Source organism: Ochotona curzoniae, unplaced genomic scaffold (assembly GCF_017591425.1).
Source record: "Ochotona curzoniae isolate NIBS_2020 unplaced genomic scaffold, NIBS_Ocur_1.0 contig_66, whole genome shotgun sequence".
NCBI classification, from domain to species: Eukaryota; Metazoa; Chordata; class Mammalia; order Lagomorpha; family Ochotonidae; genus Ochotona; species Ochotona curzoniae.
The window spans coordinates 19,509,959-19,534,488 of record NW_024466512.1 but is presented as its reverse complement, the minus strand read 5'-3'; the positions used below and the strand labels follow the sequence as shown (position 1 = coordinate 19,534,488).

The window sequence follows — 24,530 nt, the reverse complement described above, 5'->3', positions numbered from 1 at the left end:
TTGCAGGAAAGAGGGGTTTTGAGGTCATTGCCGGTTTGGGGGATCTTCACGAATTTCGGGGCCCGGAATGGGATTGCCAGTTTTGTCTAGCACTTTCCAAAGGAAGCCCAGATACTTACACTTCGCCAATATTCATGGAAGAATATGACATTAAAAAAAAAAATAATAATACAAGGGCAGTGATCTAGGGAAAAGAAAAGGCTTTTATGCAGGATATCTTTGACTGGAATTGTTCTTACTTTTGTGATTTGGCTGGAGATAGGCGAATGCTGCCTCAGACCACCAGTTCTTGGCATTCATTACAAGGGCTGCCCGTAGTTGAACTCCACCACACCTTCAGGCCCATCGACACACGCGTGGAAAGTTTGGTAGCTGGAATGTAGTGCTTGGAAGTGAAGGCTGTGCAAATCGGAATTATGCTTAAGTGATAAAAACTAGTAATAGTTAATATCCAATGCATATTGGGTAACAGACCCACGCTCAGTATTAAATACATTGCACCCAGTGCCTCCATTAAGCCCCCAGACCTACATAATATACCAACACTGTGAACCCTGGAATACAGATAAGAACAGGCCATAGAAAGTTGTGATTTGCCTGGGTCATACAGTATGATTAATGCCAAACAGGGACCTCTAGTCTAGCCTAAATTCATTCAGTCAGACTTTGTATGAGAGAAGAATTTCCACAAGTTTCTGACTTCTTCCCTAACCCAGCAGTTAGCTGGTGAGCCAGGAGAGGAATTAGTCAACGCTGGGTCTAGGCAGGTCTTGTGATTCAACCAACCTGGGGTTGACCATATCTGAAGAAAAAAATTGTACCTGTATTAAACATGCAGATTTAAATCTGCGTTTACACTCTGGGAGATATTATAGAAGCGATCTACAGATGATTGAAAGTATATATGAGGATAAGTGTAGGTCATCTGCAAATATTGCACCACTTTGTGTAAGAGTTTGAGCATCTGCAGATTTTGGTATTCTCGAGAGTACTAGAATCAGTTCCCCCTCCATGGATCTCAAGACGGCTGTGGGTACCATCTGGATCACACTCCTGCATGGACTTTTAAAAAGTATTATTATTATTATTATTATTATTATTATTATTATTATTGAAAGGCTGAGTTACAGAAAGAAGGGGATAGTGAGAAAAAGAATATATGAGAATCTTTCACCCTTGCTGGTTACTTTCTGGGGCTGGGCCAGATGGCAACCAGGAGCCTCGAACTTCACATGAGTGGCAGGGGGTTAAGGAGTGGGTCATCCTCTGTGGCTCTGCCAGGTACTTCAGTAGGGTACAGCCTTGGAAGTGGTGCTGCTGGGACTGTACCTGGGTGGCTTAATGGGCTGCACCACATCTCTGGTGCAACTCTTTGATGGCCGAGATTTAACAGGAGGCGTTGATGTTCCTTTTCTAAACTCAGTGTGTTCTCTTTGATTTTACAAATACTTGGCTTTGCAGATTTCAGTGTCTCAGACTTGCTTTTGTTTATTCAAATGTCTCAAACCTTTTTCTTTGATTCTTCCTGTTGTAGAGGGAAGTAAGGACAGGAATGCAAAAGCACATACTTAAAAAGAAAATCTTTGATTCTGCTTTCCCTCCTGGGAAGAGGAAATTCCGCTTTAGTGATCTTAGCTGCTGTGTTCAAAAGGCATCTTCATTAGAACACAGCACTCCCTGTGCGCCTCACCTCCTAGACAACAGTCCTGAATGCCGTTAGGTTTGCACGTGGAACTTTTTCCTTCTCTTGTCTCCCTCTTTGAATTCCTTGAACAAAAGTAGAATACTCAGTAATCTGATCTTCCATCTGGATTGGGCTTTGAGACTACCAAGTGGGGGCTTGGCCACTGGATGGAGTGCCCAGGTGCAATATCCAAACCTAGCTTCTAACTCCAGGTCTCTGCTGATGCAAACCATGGGAGACAGCAGTGCTGACTCATGCAGTTGGAGCCTTGCCACCCATGCCAGGGACCTGGATTGATTTCCCCGCTTCTGACTCTGACTTTGGCCTGGCACAGGCCCAGTGCAGTTGGAATGTGGTGCTGGGGAGTTAACCAGCAGATAGATGGTTTGCTCTCTCTTCCTATCACATAAAATAAAGTAAAATAAAATATTACGAGTAAAAAAAAAAATCATGAGTAATACCCTCTAGTTTCTGCCCCTAGCAGGCATGACAAAATGTTTAGAAAAATTCAAAATGTAAATCATTTTTCCTCTTCTTAAAACAGACTCATGTAAATAGAGTGGAAAAAAATGTTTCTAGAGGTGGTATTCTTTTTCCTAGAAGGCGTAAGTTGTTAATTATCCCTGACTGAAGTTCCCCATGTTTTCCAAACATCTGATTATATTTCAGGTGGTTGGAAATCAATTCAGAGTGGGTTTAGTATGGCCTTATTACATTTCATTTCACACTAGAGTAAGTTAGTATAATGGAGAAATAAGCATGAAAAAATAGCACGGGGAGAAAGTTCAAAAACAGGATTTCAAAGAGGCTCCTCTTGGGTTTTGAAAAGGAAATGAGAATAAGAAAGGTTATAATTAAAATCTTTCTAGTAAAACCATAGTGTTGTGGTAAGATTAGAAGCTACAGTACAGCCAACCATTGGATGGGCATTGAACTAGTAACTGGCCAAATAAGTATTGTGGATTAAATTTTAATTCTAATATACCTGACAATGCTGAATTGTAATATATGTTCACTTTATGGATTCAAAATGAATGCACTGAGCTATTAAGAATGTGTTCTTATTTGCTCGTGTTTGACATTAGTTTTGAAATACACTGAGCTCTGACACGGATGATGCCATATCATTCAGTATGCAGAGTGGTGTTAATGTCATTGTATAGTGAGCAAGGTGAAAAAGAGGTCACCTTGCTTGTTTTAGTGCCAAAGCCAAGTCTGAAGTCAGCCCTTCTGGCTCCCAAGTCAGGTTGCAGTTTAACCATCTATTGCTTTCCGAAAAACAGTTGCCATCCGCCTGCTTTTTTCTCCCCTGAGAAAAATCGTGTCGATTTGCATTTAAGAACTTGACTTCCCACATATGTGGAGGATAGAATTTAAGATTTACTTGGTGCAATCATTTTGCCAACATTTTAAATAATAGGCATTTTCCAAAAGCATTTTGAAGAACCTCCAGTAAACATTTTCCAACTCTAGAGTTGATTTCCTTTAAAAGTAAGGGAAAGAAAGAAACCTTAAAAATAACACCTCTTCTATCATAATAGAATGCTGAAATTTCTAAGTAGAATTCCAGTTTTGGCTGCTGTAAATGAACTGTAATAGCACAGACGCCAATGGGCTAATCAAGCTAACTACTGATTTGTCTATAGTCCAAAAACTAAGAATAATTTTTACATTTTTTTAATGGTTGGAAAGAATAGAGATTATAATTTATGATGTAAAAATCATGTGAAATTCAACAAGACTGAGACTTAGTGGAAACAGTGGACATTGGGTGATAATGTGTTAAGTGCAGGTTCATCGATTGTGACAAGTGTTAACACTCTGGTTTGGATGCTGATGGTGGCGGAGGCTGTGCACTGTGGATGGGGGTGGGAGGGTGGGCAGAGGCTGTAGGGACAATTTCTGTATCTCCGTAATTTTGATGTGAACCTAAAAGTATTCTAGAAATAAAGGCGATTAAAATATAAATGAAATTCAAATTCAGTATCCATAGATGACGTTACACTAGAACACAGTCACATCTATTTGTTTATGTATTATCTGTGGCTGTTTTACCCCATAGGAGTAGAATTAATTGAGATGGTCTGAAACACATGAAATCTTTACTATCTAGAAATACTGTTGCTCGCTGATGAGTTCACTGTGTCTGGAATAGACTAAGGTGCTGGTTGAGAGTTTTGCCCCGGAGGCTACCTTCAGGGCTCCTGATCCTTCCCTTTACTAGTGTTTAGGCTTTTAACAAGTACTTAGCCTTGTTTACTCATCCTTTAACATTAGTAATAATGGAATATTTATAGGACTGTTTTAAGGACAACATGGGCTAATACATATAGCATACAGAATGTTAGCAATAATTTGTTTTAATTTGCATTTCTTTGCATTTCTTTTATGACGTTGCCTTTTAGAATCTGAATATTTCTCTGGAGTAACTGAATTCAGTCTTCTTTATGAGAGGAACATATCTCTCTTCCTGGGAATCAACTCCTTACCCACCATGACCTCTCACATGACTGATTCTGTCTCTTGCTTCTGTTCTACCACCCTTTTTGTTTAAAGATTTGTCTTATTTTTATTACGAAGTCAGATATACAGAGAGGAGGAGAGACAGAAAGGAAGATCTTCCATTTGCTGATTCACTTCCCAAGTGACCGCAATGGCTGGAGCTGAGCTGATCTGAAGCCAGGAGCCTCTTCTGGGTCTCCTATGCCGGTACAGGGTCCCAAGGCTTTGGGCCGTCCTCGACTGCTTTCCCAGACCGCAAGCTGGGAGCTGGATGGGAAGTGGAACTGCTGGGATTAGAACTGGCACCAATATGGGATTCTGGTGCATGCAAGGCGAGGACTTTAGCCCCTAGGCTACCATGCCAGACCGTCAGAGAACATTTATTCAGACATTTCTGGCATTTCTTAATTCTTACAGTGCAACAACACATGCTGTGTTATTATTTAAACTTACCCTTCATGAAATCACTGAATGGCTTAGAAAAAAAAAATGTAGTTGAGCCTCTTTCATAAAGGTTTCAAAGATTCTATTTAGTAGGAGGTGGGGGAATTGTTCATCCTATGAACCAAGCCTTCAGGGTAGATTTAATTCCCAAGGCCAAAACCTGCCCATGTATAAAGCACATGATTATGCCCTATCATTTTACTAAATGACTTAGACCAGCTAACATTTGGTGAGCACCATTACATGCTCTACTTTCTTGAACCTAGCATCATTTCCCCTCTACACTCCTATGCCCTCTACATTTCCCCTCTACACTTCTCAGCTTTGGAGGCCAAGACCATGAGTAGGTCTATGGACTTTTAAAATTCTTCAATCCAACAAGCTAGAACATCTTGGGCAAATAATTTCATTTTTCTGAAGCTGTGTTGAAAAGTAGGACTAATACTAGCTTTCCAGCTGAGCAGTTGTGGGGATCAGATGAAGGAGCCCATGGAACTACCATGAGCCGGGTACATAACACGATTCTTTCCTTCGTTACCTGTCAATGTCATAAACTGCATGCATGAGTAACCCCTGCATCAGCTCAGTCCTGGAAATGTGCAGAAAGTATTTTTCCACCTGCTGACATTCAGGATCTCAGTGCATCAGTATTAAGGCCAAAGCCAGCTGTCTCCCTGACTTCAAGCAAATAAAGACGCTGTGTAAGTGGCTCTGTGTTGTTGGGATAGTGGCTCTGTGTTGTTGGGATAGTCCTTTCCAACCAGAAAGAGTCATCTCAGAAATTTAGACTGAGAACATTTAGACCAGATCTCACACATTGGTCTTAGCCCTCTAGTCTCTTGTTCTTAGTCACAATCAGATTTCAGAACTTGAATAAAATCTCTTAAGGTGAGCCAGGGCTAAGGTGAAGCAAGTGAGGTAGATAGGGCAGATGCTCACTTCTTAAATCAGACATCAAGTTCTCAGCACCAGTAATGTTTCCCTCCCTATCTGCTATATCATGAGAAGAAATGATTTTCTTTAAAAAAAAAAAAAGAAAAACAAAACAAAAACAAAAATCTATGTTTGTCATACACAATGTGGTCAGCTGTTTTAATGATATGAAGAAGGAGAGCTTGGAAGGGTAAAAGATGGCATTGGCCTCTTTCATCTTCATTGTGCTTCCTTAAATGCATGCTGGGATTTAAATACACATTCTTCATGGATTCTTGGTGCTCATATGTCCAGGACAGGGGATTTTTTTTTAGGGAGGTATATGGAATTTGGGGGCATTTTTGTATCCGTTCCTCTTCTTGGGCATTGGAATCTGGGACTATGTTTCCCCCAGGCTAAGGTCCCCCAGCTCCTGCCCCAGATCCCATGCCTCCTGACAACGTGTTCACAAAATGAGTTCGGGGCAGAAGGGGCGCCAGTGCGCAGCCGCTCCCGGAGTCTGCTGCAGCAACAGCGAGCGCAGGGTGCAGTGCAGATACCTGGATGTCGTGTCTAGAGATGGAACCAGGACACTGTGTAAAGGTAAATCCTCTCCACCCAACTCTGGGGGCTTGGGGTTGGGGCTGCTGGCTTTGTCCTGCAAATCAGGTGGGTGCGGAGGGGTTTACAGGAGTTCCCTTGCAGAAAAGCTTCATGCCAAGTGTCCTCTCTGGGACTTGGGAGACAGCACCCACATAACCCCCCACCAGCTCCATCTCCCCAGGGTTCCTGGGCACTGAGAGACCCCTTCTGCCCACAGAGCTAACCAGCCTCTGCATTCACCCTGCCCTATAGGAAGCTGTCCCCCAGGGCCGGTCCCGGAGGGCGTGATCCGCCTGTACAGCATGAGGTTCTGCCCGTACTCGCACAGGACACGCCTTGTCCTCAGGGCCAAAGGCATCAGGTGAGAGAAGCCCAGGCACTCCTCCTGAAGGGTCAGCGCAGGATAGCGGCTGGGAGGGTAGAACTGAGCACCGACAGGCAGAGCTTTCTCTGGGGCTGTGTCCCTGTGCCCTCACTCCCTTTCATGATTAGGGGTACATGGTCAAGGCTACTGAGACCTCTCCTCACTGTTCCTTGGAAGGTAGCCAGACCCAGGAGCTCAGGTCAACTCTTCTGTCATGAACAGAACACAGTGCATAGCCCACACTTTACCCTCTCAGTACCCATCATGTGAGGACAAGGAAGCTCCATGATTTTAAAACTTTAAAAATAATTTTATAAATTGGTTGCTTTTGTATCTGCCCAAGCACACACCTCATTTTTGTTGTTTTGTTTTCCCTTTGCTTTTTAAGACATGAAATTATCAATATTAACCTGAAAAACAAGCCCGACTGGTATTACACAAAGCATCCCTATGGTCAAATTCCTGTCTTGGAGAACAGCCAATGTCAACTGGTCTATGAGTCTGTCATCGCCTGTGAGTACCTGGATGATGTTTACCCGGGAAGGAAGCTGTTTCCCTATGACCCCTATGAGCGAGCTCGACAGAAGATGTTACTGGAGCTGTTCTGTAAGGTAGAGTCCATGGCGAAAGGCCGCTCTGTTTTGCATTGTATGTCTGTCCCAAACTTCAACCCATTGTAAAGCCCAATCACTTGTGACATTGTTTCACGTGAGTCTCCAGAGAATGACTTCATGGAATTATATTATGCCCTCTGATATTAAATTTTCCAGATTTTAATTGCTAGGTTCGATTTCAACTAGTGTGCTGGAAAGGCTTAGTTATGACATGATAATGACCATGTGACTTGCAGGGCATTACTGAAAAAGGTATAGACTTATGCTCCTTAAGAAGGAAGACTCAGGGGCCCACCGCGACAGCCTAGTGGCTGAGTCCTTGCCTTGCATCCTCCAGGATCCTATATGGGCTTTGGTTCATGTTCCAGCTGCTCCACTTCCTATCCGTCTTCTGCTTGTGGCTTGGGAAAGCAGCGGAGGATGGCCCAAAGCCTTGGGATCCTGTATCTGCATGGGGAACCTGGAAGAGGCTTTTGGCTTTGGATTGGCTCAGCTCTGGTCATTGCTGCTGCTTGGGGAATGAACCAGCAGATGGAGGATCTTTCTTTGTATCTCCTTTTCTCTGCACATCTGCCTTTCCAATAAATAAAATTAATGAAATAAAGGAGGATTTCCTGAGCTTCACGTAAAATATGTTGATGCGAGAATACTATCCCAAAAAGGGAAGCACAGGAATTATCCTTTGTGCAGAGCCAGAGTTCCAGCTGTATGGGAAATGTGAGGGATAGAGAAAAAGGAGGTAGCTTTTAATAATTAGAGAAAAGAGCTGCATAAAGGTTAAGATAGTTCCCACTGAAAAGAAGTAACTCAGTGATATTAATGGGTGACACCTACTAAGCAACTAATGAGTTGCCAAATCCTGTCCTAATTGGTTTACCAGTTCAATCCAATATCTTCCCTGTCAGCCAGGCACTATTATTGTCCATTTTTTCCGATGAGAACACTAAGGCTTAGCTTAAGCAGCCCCTTTAAGAATGCACAACAGCTGATGGAGTAAGGAGCACAGGCGAAGCCCTGTTGAAGCCCTGTGTTCTCTAGGATACTGTGCCAGGTGGATTCCTGGAGCCACAGAGAAGCTGGGTGTCTCTGGTAGGGAGCTGGGAACTCTGTGGCTGCAGGCCTGTGCACTGCAGAGCGGTGCTGCGTCTTTAGGCATAGCAGGAACAATGCATTCTCCACTAAGGTCCTACACTTGACCTCAGCCAAAAGACTGACAAGTGATCCACTAACATCTTGTATCCTCTGATTAGGTCCCACACCTAACCAAGGAGTGTCTGGTGGCGCTGAGATGTGGGAGGGAATGCAACGATCTGAAGACAGCCCTGCGTCAGGAATTCTGCAACTTGGAAGAGGTACATAAAGGGGCCCCTGGTCTCCTGGTCTGAGGATACCGTGAAAAAAGCCATGCAGGGTCACCTAATCTGGTCCCTCCGATACCTCCTGCTCTCATGAACTTATTCCTACCAGACTTTAAGAAGTGCAGCATCTGGCCATCAGAGCTGAGCTTGCTGATGCTCTGCAGTTCTCCAGAAACTATCAGGGAGTCAGAAAGCATGTGCCTTGCGTGGCTGCTCTCCCAAGTCACTCCATTCCCTGAATGTTTTCTACATGGACTCTGCAGCTTCCAGCCACAAAGCACAATCTGCATTGGTTGGGACTGTGTTTGGCTGTGGGTGAAAAGAGCCTAACCACCATAAATGTATCTGATTAAGGGCTTAAGGTCTTATGTTAAAATGCCAGAGTTGTACAGTTCGGAGCTGAGTTGATGGTTTCTGTGTAAAGTTAACAGCCACTGAGGCTCATTCTCTTTCTGGGTTTGGTCATCATCCATGTAATGCTTCCTTCCTCAAAATGACAACTTAGCTGCTGCTGCACCTGCAGCCATCACATCCAGACTGCAGGTAGGAGAAGGACAAGGAAGCAGATGGCAGATGGCATGCTTCTGTAATGGACTTTTCTGAAACCCTGCTGCGTGACTATTGGTGTCTCACTGGCCAGAACATAATGTGTAGAGAAGCTAAGAAACTCAGTTTTAGGTGAGACATGCAAATAAACTCAGGGTCCTGTAACTAAGAAGAAAGGTTTGTGGATGAGGAGCAGTGTCTGCCAGTGAAGGTCCTATGTTCATCTGCCAGTACTGAAGTACTTGTCTGCCTTACTTCTAGAATAATCTGGAAGACAGTTCTTGGACTTCCTTTATCTTTGTCACAGAAGCTGATTAATTCCCTTACGAGGTGGATTGTTCTCTTGGCAGCCAGAGAATGCTATTTTTCAGCTTCCTAAAGGAATGCTGAGTGTTCATAATCTTCCATTTTGACCTTTATCAAGTGGAAGCAGATTGGACTTATTTACACTTTGGTTGTTCTCTTAGACTTGTGCACTTGCAGTATTTAGAGATGATGGATTGTCAAGTGTAGGATATGTTAACCTTTTGTCCTGAGACTATTGACTGTGGTCTTAATCGTGAGAAGGCAATGTGATGTGATGGAAAGAGTTTTGCACTTTAGACTTGGCTTCTCTGGATTCTAGAACCTTGGTGAGGCATGACCTGGTAGTTGGTGACAGATCTACTTCACACGGGCCAGCACTGCCTTTAATCACCACGGTCAAGGACATAGCTAATAAAATGGGCTTTCGGGAACAAAGAAAAGTGCTGCCACCAGTGTAGAAGACATGAATTGAGTTTCTAGCTCCTAGTTTTATCTTAGCCCAGTTCTGGCTGTTGCAGGTGTTTGGGAATAAGCCAGTGGATGGAATAGTTTTGTATCTCTCTTTCTGATGTATATATATATAAGTCTAAACCTCAGTGTGTTGAGTGCTAGCCTGAAGACATGCAAAACAGAGTTTTTGAAGGTGGGAGATAGACAGTATCTGTTCTAACTCATCAAGGATGAATTTGAGAAGCAAGGTAACCCAGAACTGTACACTCAGAGCTTTGTCCAGTGTGCCAAGGAGTTTGTGTTATCTGCCCAAGTGGAGGAAGCATGTTGGAAGGTTAGCAAGTAGGAGGCAGTGTGTGCCATGCCTTCTCACATGTTCAACCCAGCAACTGTGTGGGGCATGCAGAGGCCAACAGCAAGGACAGGGAAGGTACAGAGAGCGTCTTCCTAAGGAGGGCAGGAGACAGGCATGTGGGGAGATTGTAAGGGATGCGATAAGCTGGGGTCTGGTGAAGGAGCAGGAGCACTGGAAAGTGGTTTCCAGGTCCACGACCCATACATGTGACACTTTGCACTGACCCAGAGTCCGAGGGTGGATACCTTATGCTCAATTTGAGCTGATGGGTCATCAGGTAGGGACTGAGCCTAGGAAGGTAACATGGGTAACACCTGGGTTCCATTAGGCCTCTTCAGTGCCTTCATTTAAAATGTATTCTTGTTGGAAATGGTCAGATGAAGAAGGTTCTGAGCTCTAAAGAATGAGATTTGGTTTAATTGTGGGGGGAATGCTTTTGGATTTTTGCTCTCATTCTGTGTTCCTGTGCTTGTAAATTCGTTCTAAGTCCTGGTTTGCTGGTCCTATCAGAATCTCATACAGCAGAGTGTCAGGAGAGCAGGGAGATGACAGAATCCTGAGTTAGATCCAAAGATGAGAACTTGCCAAGATGGAAACCTTCATCCTCTGGGCCACAGGCTGCCTTGTACTTCTGCTTCTTGCATCCATCCACCTGTTTGGTGGCACTTTATTTGGCATTTCTGTGCATAGCATCCCACATTGTCAGATTTTATTGCCTGCCGTCTGTGTAGCAGTTGGCATGAGGCTGAGTTTGCATAACTGTAGCTAAAATGCATCTTTGATTCTCAATTTTGCTTCTAGTCATTTTTTTTTTCCAGTTTATTTATATACTTGAAAAGGAGGGAGAGGGAAAGAGACTGAGAGAGAGTCTCTCTCCTGGTTCACTTTCCAAATGCCCACAAGGATCAGGAGCCAGGAACTCAGTCCTGCATGGAGGCAGGCACTCAACCACTTGAACCATCCCCACTGCCTTCCAGCGTGCACCTTAGCAGGAGGCTGGAACTGGGAGTGGAGCCTTGACTGGAACCCCGATACTGATATGGAATATAGGCACCTTTCACCCATTTTTTCCAACAGACCAAATGCCTTCCTTGTCATCTGGATTTTTAATTTGTTAATTCTTCTCTGCCAAAAGGACACATTAGCCCAATTAACTTTATGTGGTAGTAGTTAGGTTCTCATGTTGTTCTTCTCTAATTTTTAGTTTTAGTGATAGAATTACTTACAGAGTGTTTGTTTCTCTTACAATGTCACCAGGATAAAAAGGAAAGAAAATTTGTGTCTGAATAATTCTTCACTGAAAATAATTTTTGTGGCCTTTTAAATATAGCAAGATACAAGCCAAATTTATTTTCTTTCCATTGCATTAATGTCAACAAATGAAACTCATTGCTGCTACATTTTTGTCAGCAACAACTTTCTTTGTTAAAGATTTATTTTATTTTTATTTGAAAGTTAGATATACAGAGAGGAGGAGAGACAGAGAGGAAGATCTTCTATCCAATGATTCACTCTCCAGGCGACTGCAATGGCCTTAGCTGAGCCAATTCAAAGCCAGAAGTCCAGAGCTTCTTCTGGGTCTCCCACATGGGTACAGGGCCCCAAGACTTTGAGCTGTCCTCAGCTGTTTTCCCAGGTCACAAGCAAGGAGCTGGATGGAAAGTGGGGCTGTTGGGATTAAAACTGGGGCCCATATGGGATCCTGGCAGATGCCTGGCAAGAATTTTAGCTGCTAGACTACCATGCTGGGCCCAGTAACAGCTTTTTAAAGATGCATCCCATCTAACTGTAAAATCTACCTATTTTTTCAGTACAGGGAAAGTTGTGTGACTGTCGCCAGGTTGAATTTCAGAACATTTGTTCCCTCCCCCGAAGTAATCTCTTGATCATTAGCGGTCACTTCCTGTTTCTTCGGAACCCTCTGCTTTTTACCTTGTGGATTTGCTTGCTCTGGACGTTTCACATGAGTGATCTTTCATGAATTCTTTCATAGAATATTCTCAAGATCCACCTTTTTTTCCTTCTTACAGTTGGTAAGGATATCCTATTGAAGGGATGCACAGCGTTTTGTTTATATCCATCCATGTATGAAAGGACATTCCTGGCTGTTATGACTAACGCGGCTGGAGACATATGTGCAAGTTCTGGGCTGGACATACGTGGTTTTGCGGGACATGCTGGCTAAGTGGCGTATCTAGTAATGTGTCATGAGGCTGTGATCACCCTCGTTTCCCATGTGGGAGCTGAGTGTCCCGACCCGGGAAGGCTGGCTGGGATTTTTAGTGTTCTTACTCTCGGGTCACGTCACTCATTGTCCAATTCTAATGGGTGCTTTCTAGATAAACTAATGTGTGTTGTATTGATTTCAGCTATCTACTGTACTCATTCCCACCATGTTAAAAAAAGAAGCAAAATAATTATTCTCATAATTAATACTATTATTAATACCTGTTCCTTAGAATTTGGAAACTACAGAAAAATATAGAAAAATTCTAAAATGTCATAATTCCACTTTGCAGAAATAATCACTAGTGTTACATGGGGGTTTGCTTTCTATCCTTTTCTTCTATATATCTTGATATTTTGATGTAGATGAAAAGCTGCTGTTTGTAGAAACAGGTTACAGAGGATGTAAGAGTTTTCTTCATGTCTTTGATGTTTATTAGAGCAGCATTTTTGTTGATGAAAAATTAGAAACCCAAAAATCTATCAAGTGGGGAATGGTTAATAATTATGTTCATCCTGGGAAATTCTGTGGCACAGTTAAAAATGCATATGGCAGATGGCTGGGTACTGCCATGAAAAGATCACCCAGAAATGTTTAGATGAAATATACCAGGAATACAGATGGTATGATCTCATTTTAGGAGAAGAAAAGAAAACTGTGCATGCGAACACGCACGTGTCAATGAACACCGTGAAAAATGTGAGCTGCACGTGGGGCTCTCCGTTGTGGCTGTCCAGGGGAGGGAGGGAGGGTCTTTGTGTTTTACTCTGTTTTCTCTATTTGAACATTTAATGAGAATGCATTTGCCAATTACATGCATAATATTTTAAAATAAATAATCCCTTTTAATGCAGAAAGTGATGTGTGCAGCCCACTCAGCAGGGGTGTGTCAGGGGGGCTGGCTGGGACGAGTGTTGCTGCAGAGGATGTGGCATTCCCTGCGTCGTCTTTAATCTTGAGCTTTTCCCTATTTGTGGTTGGACTCTTGGCAGTAGAATGACTGCACTGAGGCAGGCAGGCCCCAGGGGTTATGCTGTAACAGACTAACTTCCTGTCCTTAAGATTTGGGCAGCCTGCTGCTGCCTGAAGTAGGTGATGACGCCTTCTGCTGTACCTCCTTTTGAGGTTGCGTGCACAATGATAGTTGCTTGTTTAGGAGAGACAAACAGTCCTTCTGGGTGTCGCTTTCCTGTCTCTGTCCTCCCTTTGTGTTTGGACCTGTGACATTGCTCAAGGACCTTTGCCCAATAACTGTGGAAACCTTGTTGATTTTCCTTATCAGTTTGTTAAAGTTCTCTTTAACGAGTTCTTCTTATACACACAGGATCTTTAGAAAGTTCATGAAAATGTGTCTAATGAAAGAATAATGCATGGACTTCAACTTGTTTCTACCAAAATAAATCTAGCTTTTAGTTCCACCTTTTTGTGGATTTCTTTTTTTTGCATATCCATGTGTAAAGGACATGATGTTTCTTCTTCTTCTTCTTCTTTTTTAACCTTTTAAAAGACTTATTTATTTATTTCAAGGGCAGAGTTAGAGAGATCTTCCATCTTCTGGCTCACTCTCCAAATGGCCACAATGGCTTGGAGCTGGGCCATTCCAAAGAGAGGAATTAGGAGCTTTTTCTGGGTGTTCCGCAAAGATGCAGCAACTGAAGCAGGGAGCCGGATATAAAGAGTGGAGCGTCTGGGAGTTGAATCCATGTGTGTATGGGATGCCAGTGTCCCAGGCAGAGGCCTTACCTACTGCACCACAGCACTGACTCCACCTTTTAATTTCCAAATTTATATTATTTATGTATTTATACTTTATATATTTTAGTTTTATTAGCATTATTTTTTGCTTTATTTGAAAGGGGGAAAGGGCCGGGGAAGAGAGTGCTCCCTCTCCCGGTCCTTTCCATACATGCCAGCAATAGTCAGAGCTAGGCCAGGCTGAAGCTAGGAGCCCAAACCTCCACGTGAGTCTGCCGTGTGGATGACAGGGTCTCCTGGTACTTGAGCCCTCACCTGCTGCCTCGTAGATGGCCTGAGCAGGAAGCTGGGTCTGGAAGATTGGAGCCAGGACTCCAACCAGGCACTTCAGTATGGGATGACCACCATGCCAGAAGCCCACCACGGATACTGGATTTAAAAACATAATCTTGTTTTCTTTGGTCTTCGGTTTGAATGTAGTCGATCTTTTTGGAATACATAGTAGTAGACATTTTTCTAGACGTTCATTTATATGTACAGGTTTGCATGCACAGTTTTCTTCTCCTAAAATGGGATCACACCATTGTAACATCCTGTACCGTGAGCCTTCTCTATTGTGATTTCTTCCCCTCCCTGGATCCTTACAAAGACCTCTTTCCTTCACAGATTTGTTGAATGCTTGCTGATAATCCCACCCACCCACTCGCCATCATTTTACAAATGTTTGTAAATATTGCCAAGCAATACCCTGTTACCAGCTTACAAATACATTTTGAGTGGAGGAAGCCCCTTGGAAGGGTTCCAGTTTAGAATTTTCAGTGTGGGCCTTCATCCTCCAATACTGCCAAGCTGTGCTCCAAATTTCCCCTGCGGGGGTCTGGGGGGTGGGAGGGGAGAGCTGGCTCATGACTCACAGGCAGCAAGGAGGCCTGTTGGGTCACAGACTCTTACTTCCACCCATCCTGTTAGAGTGGAGACTGATCTGGCACATACCCTGAGTTTGTTGGGCCCCAGCTGGATCAGCCCAGCAGGGACCTGAAGTTAAACCTTGAGAGTATCCACTCATCTTTCATGAGCTCCCTGCTGCTGCTGCTGCTGCTGCTGCTGCTGCTGCTGCTGCTGCTGCTGCTGCTATGTCCTCTCCTGCCCCTTAGTGGCTTCCCGTGTGGTTTTGGGGGACAGAGTTGGGAGAAGCGCCTGCTTGGTGTGAATATTTTTATCCAGAAGAAAGCGTTCTTGCTTCTGTAGCTAGCGCCACAGCACCCTCTGGGGGCTGCCACACTGGCTCTGGGGTTCCCAGCAAGGTGTAACTGGGGGTGGTGAAACGAGGTGCCTGTTTCGTAGTCTGAAGCTGAGTTATGGCACTTTAGACTGGAGCTTCGTAGACTGCCCAGTTTGAAGAAGTCTGGGATTTGCTTCTTGTCTTCTTGATCTCACTTGTTTCACAAAGACTTCATACCTTTTTCTTTTTGTCCTGACTTCAAGAGTGGCCACTTCCCCCGTGCCTCGCCACTGTCGGCCACCAGGGGGTGCCCTGCGCGCTTCTTGCTTCCCCTGGAGCGGCAGGACGGAGGTCCTAAGGATGTCTTTGTGGGTTCCTCATTTAGGGGAGCCCAGGGTGGGGACTTAGCGCAAGACGTGGGGTCCACTCAGTGGGTTTGCCCTCTTCGTGTGTGTTTTTCATGCCTCAACTCTCACCGAGTCCGTCCATGGTCTTGTCCAGTGAACTAGGGGAAAGAAAGTTCTGAAATATATATTTATGATATGCCAGAGTATCAAACACCATTTTACAGAATAATACAGGTGAAATAGCCAGGATTTTGAAGGAAGGGTCATCTTATGCATCTGTAAGCTGCCGTGTTTGCTACCACTTGCTGTTGAGGACCCTAAAGAGACTTCTGACCCTGGCCGGCAATTGCCAAAGTGTCCACACCCCACCTCCATCCCAAAATCTGAGCTTTTCATGGGTTAGGGTGTAGCTGGGGTTGCCACTCTCAGAGTACCTGGGGTCAAGGCCTGGCTCTGCTTCCAGGTGGGCCACAGTGTGGGAGGCAGCAGGCGATGACCCCAGGACTCCTTCGCTCATGTAGGACACCTGGGGGACACCTTGGGGAAACTATGGGAGTGTCAAGTAAAAAAAAAATAAAATAAAAGGAAGTGAGACGGCAGGGTTGTGAATTGAGATCAGTCATCAGCTTGTCATTCCATTTATCTGTTAAGATGCATAGGGAAGATAAGGCATTGGAAGATAGGACTACCGTGTATTTTACCCCTGGCTCCACCCATCATTTATTTCCAAGGAAAGTTGGCTGCTCAAGCATGGGTATCAGTTTAAACTGAGAATGGAAAGGAATTCCTGGTAAAGTTCCCTGGGGACCTGCCCTTCTGTGGAGTCGGGTGGGAGGACAGGATTCCATCGGCTTGGGCTGCGAGTGCTGGGAGTTCTTTTCCAGGGAAGCTCTGAGCCAGGTCAGGGAGGTGGCAGGGCTTACAGCTTCTAAGATTTTTGCTGTAACCTAAATTTGAAAAGCAAATAGATATTCACCAGGGACAGGAGGGAGCTGCTGTGACTCGCGTTCTCACAAGGACATACTGGAAGTCAACACGAGGTTGACACAAGTCTGGGAAGGAGGAGAACGGTGTCTTTGTCTTAGTTCTGGCACTAACAAGACCCTGAAACCCTCTCCCGCACCCTCCCCGCCAATCCACCTGCCCATGGCTGCATTTCCTCCTCACACTCTCCTATGGGAGACAAGAATCAACTCATCAAGGTGTTTTCCTCTTTGCATGGAAAGCCAGGAAACTCGAGTCAGATTTAAAGCTTCGTTGAAGCCACTGCAGGATCTGTGGCCTGATTTCCCTTCCTGGTTTCGATTTTTCTAACATCTTATGATTTTTTTCCTAGTAAGTATGTTATGCATCCATCTTTAGCACTGCACATCTAATCCTCTGTGGAATGAGTACATTATAGAGCAAGGAGAGCATGTGTTCAGGGGTCCTTCCAGTCCCGCTGTTGGAGGGTTTTAAGAGGAAAGGCAGTTTTTCACATAGGGAAGGTATGTGCGTGCACAGGTCAGAGCAGGCCTTTCCACATGCCTCTGACCAGGCCTGGCCGGGGTGGTATCTGATGTCAGTGGGAGATGTCTGGATGGCAGCCTCCACTTGAGGCAAAGATTCTGTGAATGTCTGAGACTTGCCTTGCGTGACATTGCTGGAGGAACGCCTGTCCGAGGTGGGGTCCAGAATCTGTAGCTGCCTCTGGAATCCCAGGTGGTTTTGATGTGGGTGGCCCAAGTCACTCTTGGCCCTGAGAAGGTCTTGTGTGTATGTACTGGGGGCGGGGGAGGAGGGGGTAAGTGAAGGGTATTGTATGCACTTGTCCTGTGTCCATCTGTGCATTTATATATATATATATAAATAATAGTGTCTCTCTATCTAAAGGCAGCCTAGTCCTTTGAGTAGATGGAAAGGTTTAGAAACTATCCCAAGCACGCATCCATTACTGAGGACTGACTCATTCTCAGAATGATGAAGCCACTTTACTCAACGACTCTGCACAGGCCCCATTAATGTCTCTGCGTGATAGCTTTTGGCCAGGACAGTCCCAAGAATGCCCTGCTGAGTAAAACAGAGTTTTTTTTAATTCCTTTGCTTTTTCAAAATTTCAGGAACTTTTTTGCGGGATGTTCTTCTGCCTGGATTGATGTGTCCCACTTAGGAAAGCTAAATGTTATTTCTCTGTCTCTGGGATGAGTTGAGTGTGGGTTAGCTGACTTGCAGGTTAGATGACTCTCAGTCTAGCTGACCATGGCCTTGTTTGTGGTTTCAGATTCTAGACTACCAGAACACTACCTTCTTCGGGGGTGACTGCATCTCCATGATCGACTACCTGTTCTGGCCCTGGTTCGAGCGGCTGGATGTGTACGGCATAGCAGAGTAAGCCTTGCGCCCTATGGCTGAGAACTCTGAGGGCTACACTTAGCACCCCTGGTGGGAAAGCATTCTGGGATGTTCAGAGCAGGCACTCTGGTTCCTCAGCTACCAGTAGCCACCCCCTGTCTGGTGCTCTTACACCCTGGATCCAGGGTTCGGCAGATGGGAGCCCACATCCACCAGCTCCCCACAGAGCCTCAGAGCTGGCCACCCTACTTGCTAGGCGAGGCATGGGCAGAGCGACCCATCTTGGACCCCCACATGAGAATACCCCTTGTAAGAAGCAAAGTGCTTGATGTGGGAATGCACAAGTGAGGTGGTCCCCATACACCATGACTCCGTGAACACATAGGGGTGGTGGTAACAGGAGAGAGAGTGGTTGTGGGGTCCGGGCAAGACACATGCTCTGTTCCCATCCTCTCCATCCCCCCCTCAGGGCAAGGGGGAATCTGGGTGAGAGCTGGCACCTGCCCCTGGCCCAGCCAGTAATGCAGTGGGTACTGGCAAATGAGTTGTGGCTGTCTGGGTATTGTAGTCAGATGCACTGAATTTTAAGTCCTATGTGCTGCTGCCTTGGCAGGGCTAGCCCCAGTGATTTCACAGGTGGGATACCCCCACCCATAGTGGACCTAAATGTCCACCCATCCAAGGTTGTCTTCGTTGGGCCACAGAGGAATATAGCTTTTCCGAGAGCCATCTGTCCATGGGGACTTCTCTAGGGGCTGGGGGCTGGGGGTAACCTCTGCAGCCCAAACACACTCAGCTGTCCTCCAACAAAATCTCCCGCCAGTGAACCATCGTGCTCAGCTGCAAAGATAAGCCAGGCCAACTGCATTCCCCTAGTATACCTGCTGTCTGGCTGTGCCACCTGCTCAGTCCGTGTCCCTTCCCCATGCCACTCCTGCGCATGCTGACACTTCTTTCCTGCTTTGCAGCTGTGTCAGTCATACCCCGTCGCTTCGGCTGTGGATCGCCGCCATGAAGCAGGACCCTACTGTCTGTGCCCTCCTCATAGACAAGAACATTTTTCTGGGCTTCTTGAATCTGTACTTCCAGAACAATCCTAATGCCTTTGACTTTGGGCTAGTCTGCTGAGTATCATGATGCCTTCCCTGTCACCAGCTGTGCTCCAATTCTGCTCCAGGAGTGGTCTGCAGGGGTCAATCCATCTCCATTCCCTCTCTTTGAGGGTCCCAATTAAAATGGAAACAGGAAAGGCATTAACCCCAGATCATGGCTTGTCTGACTCCTCTGTCCTGGAGCTGCATACGGTACCTCTCCCCAAGGGTACACTGCTAAGGTGTGAGCCCAGCTCAGAAAACCTGTGTGCTTCCAGACCCCATCACCTCTGCCCAGCTTGTTCTCCAGGTCGCTTGATGCTGGTGCAGAGCTTGAGGTTCAGGCTCTACCTGGAGGCCCCCCAAAAGACTTCCCTGATGAGAAGGATGCTTGAAAGGAGTGAGGAACAAGAGAGGAAGCAAGTCTGGCTTCCTTCATTTTTTTGGCAAGGAACGCTGCTCTCCACGTGGCCGTGCATATATCATCCACATTCAGATTCTGACACAGGCCTGTGAGGTCCAGAAGGTCTCGTGATTGGAAAGAATTCCAAAGCAGGAAGCAAAACAGCCGTTTATCACCCCAGGCTCCCTACGTCAGGATGTCACAGGAGCTGGCAGGGCTCAGGATGTTTCACAGAATGTTCTGAAGCCAGCATCCTGCCTGAAGGGAACAGACACACCCCGAGCCAAGCACAGGCAAAGGTCACACTGGTGGATCTGCATCATACACCTTTCCAGCTGGCCCCCTGGCAAGGACCCCCAGTGCCCTGTCAAGAACCAGGTCCAAGCCACCTCAGGAAAGAAGTTGACACAGGCACAGGCCCTGCCCCAGTGCAGCCACATACCTCTCCATTGTCTTGCTGGAGGCTTCTCTTCGGTCTAGACCAGGCTTTGAGCTGCTTGCTTGCACTGGGGATGCCGGGGCCCTCTGCTACCTTAGCCAAGCAGCACCGCAGTGGATGAGAAAGCATGAGCCTAGCTGAGTGTATATGCTGGTGCCTGAGGCCGGGAATGCCTGTGGCCTTCCTTCGAGGAGGGAACCAGGCCTGTCCCATGCTGTTTATTTCCTCCTCTTCCAGCCAGTGTGAGGTGGGCTGGCGGCAGCAGGCAGAAGCAAAGACACCCCCTTTCAGCGTTTCCTTCCCCCTCACAAGATTCTTTCCTTGTCTATACCTGTACAGGAGCCGTCCACTGTCCCTGCCTTGGATTTGGCCTGAACCAGCCTTCCATGTCTCAGCTCAGTCCTGCCATCTGCTGGCTCTGAGGCCTATTTGGAACCATGTAAATGGTTTCCAGGTGTTATCCTGTGCCAGCTGGACAGAAGCAAGGCTGGTGAGGTGCCTGGGCTGGCAGTGGAGGTAGTGTGTGGCGGGCAGTCTGAGCCACCATCTGCTCCAAATGTGGCACCCTGTTGCCATGGCACCCAGGCCTCATGGAGAATGCTGGCTGTGAGTGACTGTGTCCCTAGGGTGCTTGCTGGGAAAGGGGAGATTCCTGCCCTGTGGCTGGAGGGGAACCCGCTCACCCTGGACAGGCAGAAATCCCACATGGCAGTGAGCATTCGGCACAGCACAACGCTCGCTGCTGGAAGTGGCCTTTCTCGGGGCATTGTCTCCCAGGGCTCCACGGAGTAGTTTGAAAATTCAGTTCTAAAATCAGTGATCATTGGCTGTTCATTTGCTTAACACAGAGGCCCTCCTAGGAGTTCTACTGAGACAGGGCCCCTGGTGACGGAGGGCAGCAGGGAGGTGGTGAGGAAGGGCAGGCCCTGGAGGTGGGGCACACTTAGCTTGGTGGGCCAGAGGAGGAGTCAGCTGGGGTTCTTCTGAGGAGGCCCTGCTAGAAGCTCTAACCCAGGACAGGGCACTTTGGGTCATGGAGGAGGGAGCCTGGGGTAGAGTGAGAGTAGATGGAGGCTCTGTGTGTTTGGAGCAAGTACCACAATTTAGTTGTTCACAGCTCAGTCTCAGGAGGCGAGTGCTGGTTACTTTCAGATCCAGACAGGCAAACTGAAGCTTTGAGGTGGGGTCACATAGCTGGGGATGAGCAGAGCCTGTGATCATTTTTAATTTGAAAGGCAGAGATCACTCCTGTCTCCAAATGCTTGCAATGTTCAGGGCTGGGCTAGACCACAGCCAGGAGCCTATAACTCAGTTCAGATCTGCCACACAGGTGGCAGGGAGTTAAGCAGTTGAGCCATCACCTGTGGCCACCCAGCATGAGCACAAGCAGGAAGTGGCACAGAGAGCAGAACTGGAATTCAGACACGGGTTCTGTGCAGAGGGTTGCAGACGCTGCTAGCAGTGATGTGACTGCAGTGCCAAACATCTGTCCCAGGAGCCTGTGCTCTGATTTGCTGCCCCCCGCCCTGCCCTGAGTCTACACTCTCACTTCCTGGCCTTCCTCTTCTGCCCATCTGGACCAGGAGCCCTCTCAAAGGAGGAATCCTGTCCTGCTTGGTTTGGTTTGCCCAGGATCTAGCACAGAACATGGATATGCTTTGTGAATGAGCAAGTGTAGGAATACAGCACTGGATGGATGATGTGATGTCCCACCCCCGCCCCTTGGCTGTCCAGAGGAGGGATTTACATCTCTGGAACAACATGAACATCCGGCCAGATTCCTGGCTCTGCTCCCTCGTTGCCATGGCAATTGCGGGTCTCAGCTCTAGCTGTCTTGCCAGGAGACAGAGAGAGTGAAAGGGTCACCATGGCAGTAGTAAAGCCCCCCTCTCAATTTCCTTCAACTTGGGTGGGATTGATACCCCAGACACCTCCCATGAGGATCACACGCATTTCCTGAGCATCTGGCATTGACACTGACGCTGAGGGAGGCCTGGAGGAAGTGGTTCCTGCAGGTCCCATGCTATGTGCAGAGTGTGCCCTGGGGAAGACAGACTTGGGCGTGCCAGGAGGTTCTGTCGAGCCAGCCTGGGCACCACCGGAGGGGAGGGGGTGAGGAGCTTTGGGGAGCTCCAGGTAGTGTCTGCGGCTGATTTTCTTGTCCAGGGCTTCACACATACTTTTCCCTTCATCTTCTCGTTCTCCTTCTGATGCAGGCAATATTTATAGTTGAGGAGACTGATGCAAGACTCAGGCTCATAGAAACTTGGGGGATGTGCTATGCTAGGATTGGGACCCAGAGTCAAAGCTTTCAGAAGTCAGAACATCTGTTCATGGGACCTCACATAGACCTCCCTACCTACTGGGTTGTAGCACTGGGCCTGGGCTTGAGGGCCCACGGCCTGCTCCTCCTTTCTCTGGCTCATCAAGTGTTGAACTGAACATGTATGCTGTATGACTCCTGTGTTCTGTAAGTATGGAGTTTGTCTAGCTAGCATCCCTGCCTGGCTGGACCATAACATACGGAAAGGAGGAAACAAATCTGAGTTTTTTAGGACCTGTGTGGGGCACAGCTGTGGATGCCAAGAGGTCTAATCACTCTGACCAACTTCCTGGCTTGAATCTGGCTATACTTAGGGCATCCCCCATGGCCCTGATTCCTGTGGAGGAATTAGGCAGGGCTTCTGTGGGTTGACTCATTGTCCTCAGCTGGGAGATCTTGGCGCTGACCTGTAGCTTGCAGACCTCTGGGGACCTGACTTAGCACTTGCTATGCCTATGGGAAGAGACTCAAGGTCTCTGCCAGTCCTTGGGGCTCAGGGGGGTTGGGGAGGGGAGTGTAACCACTGGCCCAGGAGAACTTTGGTCTAAGATAGCTCAGCCCACCCTCCAGGAGTAGGGCAATAATAAGGTTGATGGGGCTGTGGGTGTCATCTCCCATCAGATGGGAAGACAGCCAGGTTTGGCTGGTAAAAAGCAACAGGAAGTGGGTCTTTGCTTTCTATTTTGAAGAAAGTTATCTTAAGAGAAACCCAAAATATCACTGGTCAGGGGGGTATAAAGCAGCAGATGAGAACAAGTTCCCAACTCCTTTCCCACTGCTACCCCCAGTCCTCATTTTGTACTTTCACTTAACCTTTTCCCACCAGAAACACAAATGTCTTGCAACACCCAGGGTTTATATGGCTTTAGGCACACAGGAGAGAATGCATTGTTGACTGTTTGACTTTCTGGTTTATGCGTAGGGCTGCAGAGAAACATCAAAGTGATGCTATTAAAGCAAGCCTCCCCCACCCCCAAAAGGAGGAAATAAACCAGCCCTGGGTTCAGATGGGTGGAGGACGAGTATTTTGGGAACACGCGTCACATTTTCCGAGTGTAAGGAAGCTGCATGGCTGACCTGGCTGCTCTCAACCTCAGGGCTGCAATTTTCACTTTCACTTAAGCCTCCTTCGTTGCTCTCTTGGTTGGCCGCTACTGGGTACTGTGTCTTCTGAGCAGACCCATTGCTTAGAGCCCTTATCTTATGCTTCTGTTCTCCACACAGTGCTCGCCCAAGTAGATGGCATGCTGTAGCCCAGTACACGTTCAAACACCTGTTCCTCACTCTTGCATCACAAGGACTGAGTAACAGAGTTAACAGTTTCTTTTTGTGGTAAGATGCTTGGTGGTGAATCACATCCAGCAAGCTGGCATGTCTAGAACACAGTGGGTACTAGGGTAGGCAGGATCTTTGCTCATAGATGTTCATGGCAATGTTTACACAGGAAAGGTGGGGACAGAGCTAATGTTCCTCAGTAGAGGCAGCTGGGGAAATGGGGGCACCTGCCACACAGTGGGAGAAGCAGCAGCTGTTGTAAAGAACCAGCTAGGGCCAAATGTTAGAAAAGGTGTCCAGAAAAATTAGGAAGCATGACGACATCACCGTGGAAAGGAAGAAAGCGAGGCTTGCTCTACTCATTTTTCCTAACTTCTGCAACACCTCAGATGCTTGATGCTCCTGATAGATGCCCATGGGCCCTTAGTGGCCTGCTAGGGAGGAGGGTTCACCTTCTTTTGCCTGCCTGAGTTTCTCCTGCCACCAGTGTGTGTGGGGATGCATGCATGAACGGCTTGTTGGGTAGCTGATCCTAGGCAGGCTTGTTGGCTTCTCCTGGGTCTATCACCCAGGAGCTCTGTAGGGAAGAAGTCTGCTTGGATTCTAACTCCCCATTTGAAATGAAGTGAAAAGCATTCAACAGAGCTGGTACCTGGCCACTCAAGACTAGTTTCTAGCCTTGTTAGGTTCAGTGTGGAGTCTGGGCAGTGGGCCCTGACAATACCCTTGAACACAAGCCAACCCTCCATCTGTAGCTTCTTGCCCCAAGCAAGGTGCTCCCTGGACCTAACTCACCACTTGACCTTGGGCCAACCCCATGCATTGCATCCTGTCAGCAGGTACAGCAAAGACAGTCCTGGGCCATTCTACACAGCAAGCATGCAGATGTGGGGCATGACCCAGCATCTTTGGGAAGGGAAAGAAACAGAGAAGGACGGCAGGGAAGAACACAGGCCCCCAAGGACCAGGACTCTTCACCTTAAAGACACTTTCTTCCAAACTCAAAGGCTTCCTGTGGCCCCCCCAGCTCCCCATCTTA

At 46.8% G+C, this 24,530-nt stretch overlaps 1 protein-coding gene across 2 annotated transcripts; it reads left to right on the top strand.

The window, feature by feature from the left end:
* The first annotated feature begins 6,312 nt into the window (after positions 1–6,312).
* Positions 6,313–20,072, top strand: LOC121164167 (glutathione S-transferase omega-2). Of its 2 annotated transcripts, XM_040992153.1 has the most exons (5): positions 6,313–6,506; positions 6,898–7,120; positions 8,374–8,475; positions 17,890–17,996; positions 18,929–20,072. In XM_040992153.1, the coding sequence occupies exons 1-5, from the start codon at positions 6,448–6,450 to the stop codon at positions 19,086–19,088; spliced, it is 651 nt and encodes a 216-aa protein (XP_040848087.1). In that variant the 5' UTR covers positions 6,313–6,447; the 3' UTR covers positions 19,089–20,072. The 2 variants fall into 2 exon arrangements, with proteins under 2 accessions (XP_040848087.1, XP_040848088.1); XM_040992154.1 differs by lacking the exon at positions 8,374–8,475.
* Positions 20,073–24,530: the final 4,458 nt, after the last annotated feature.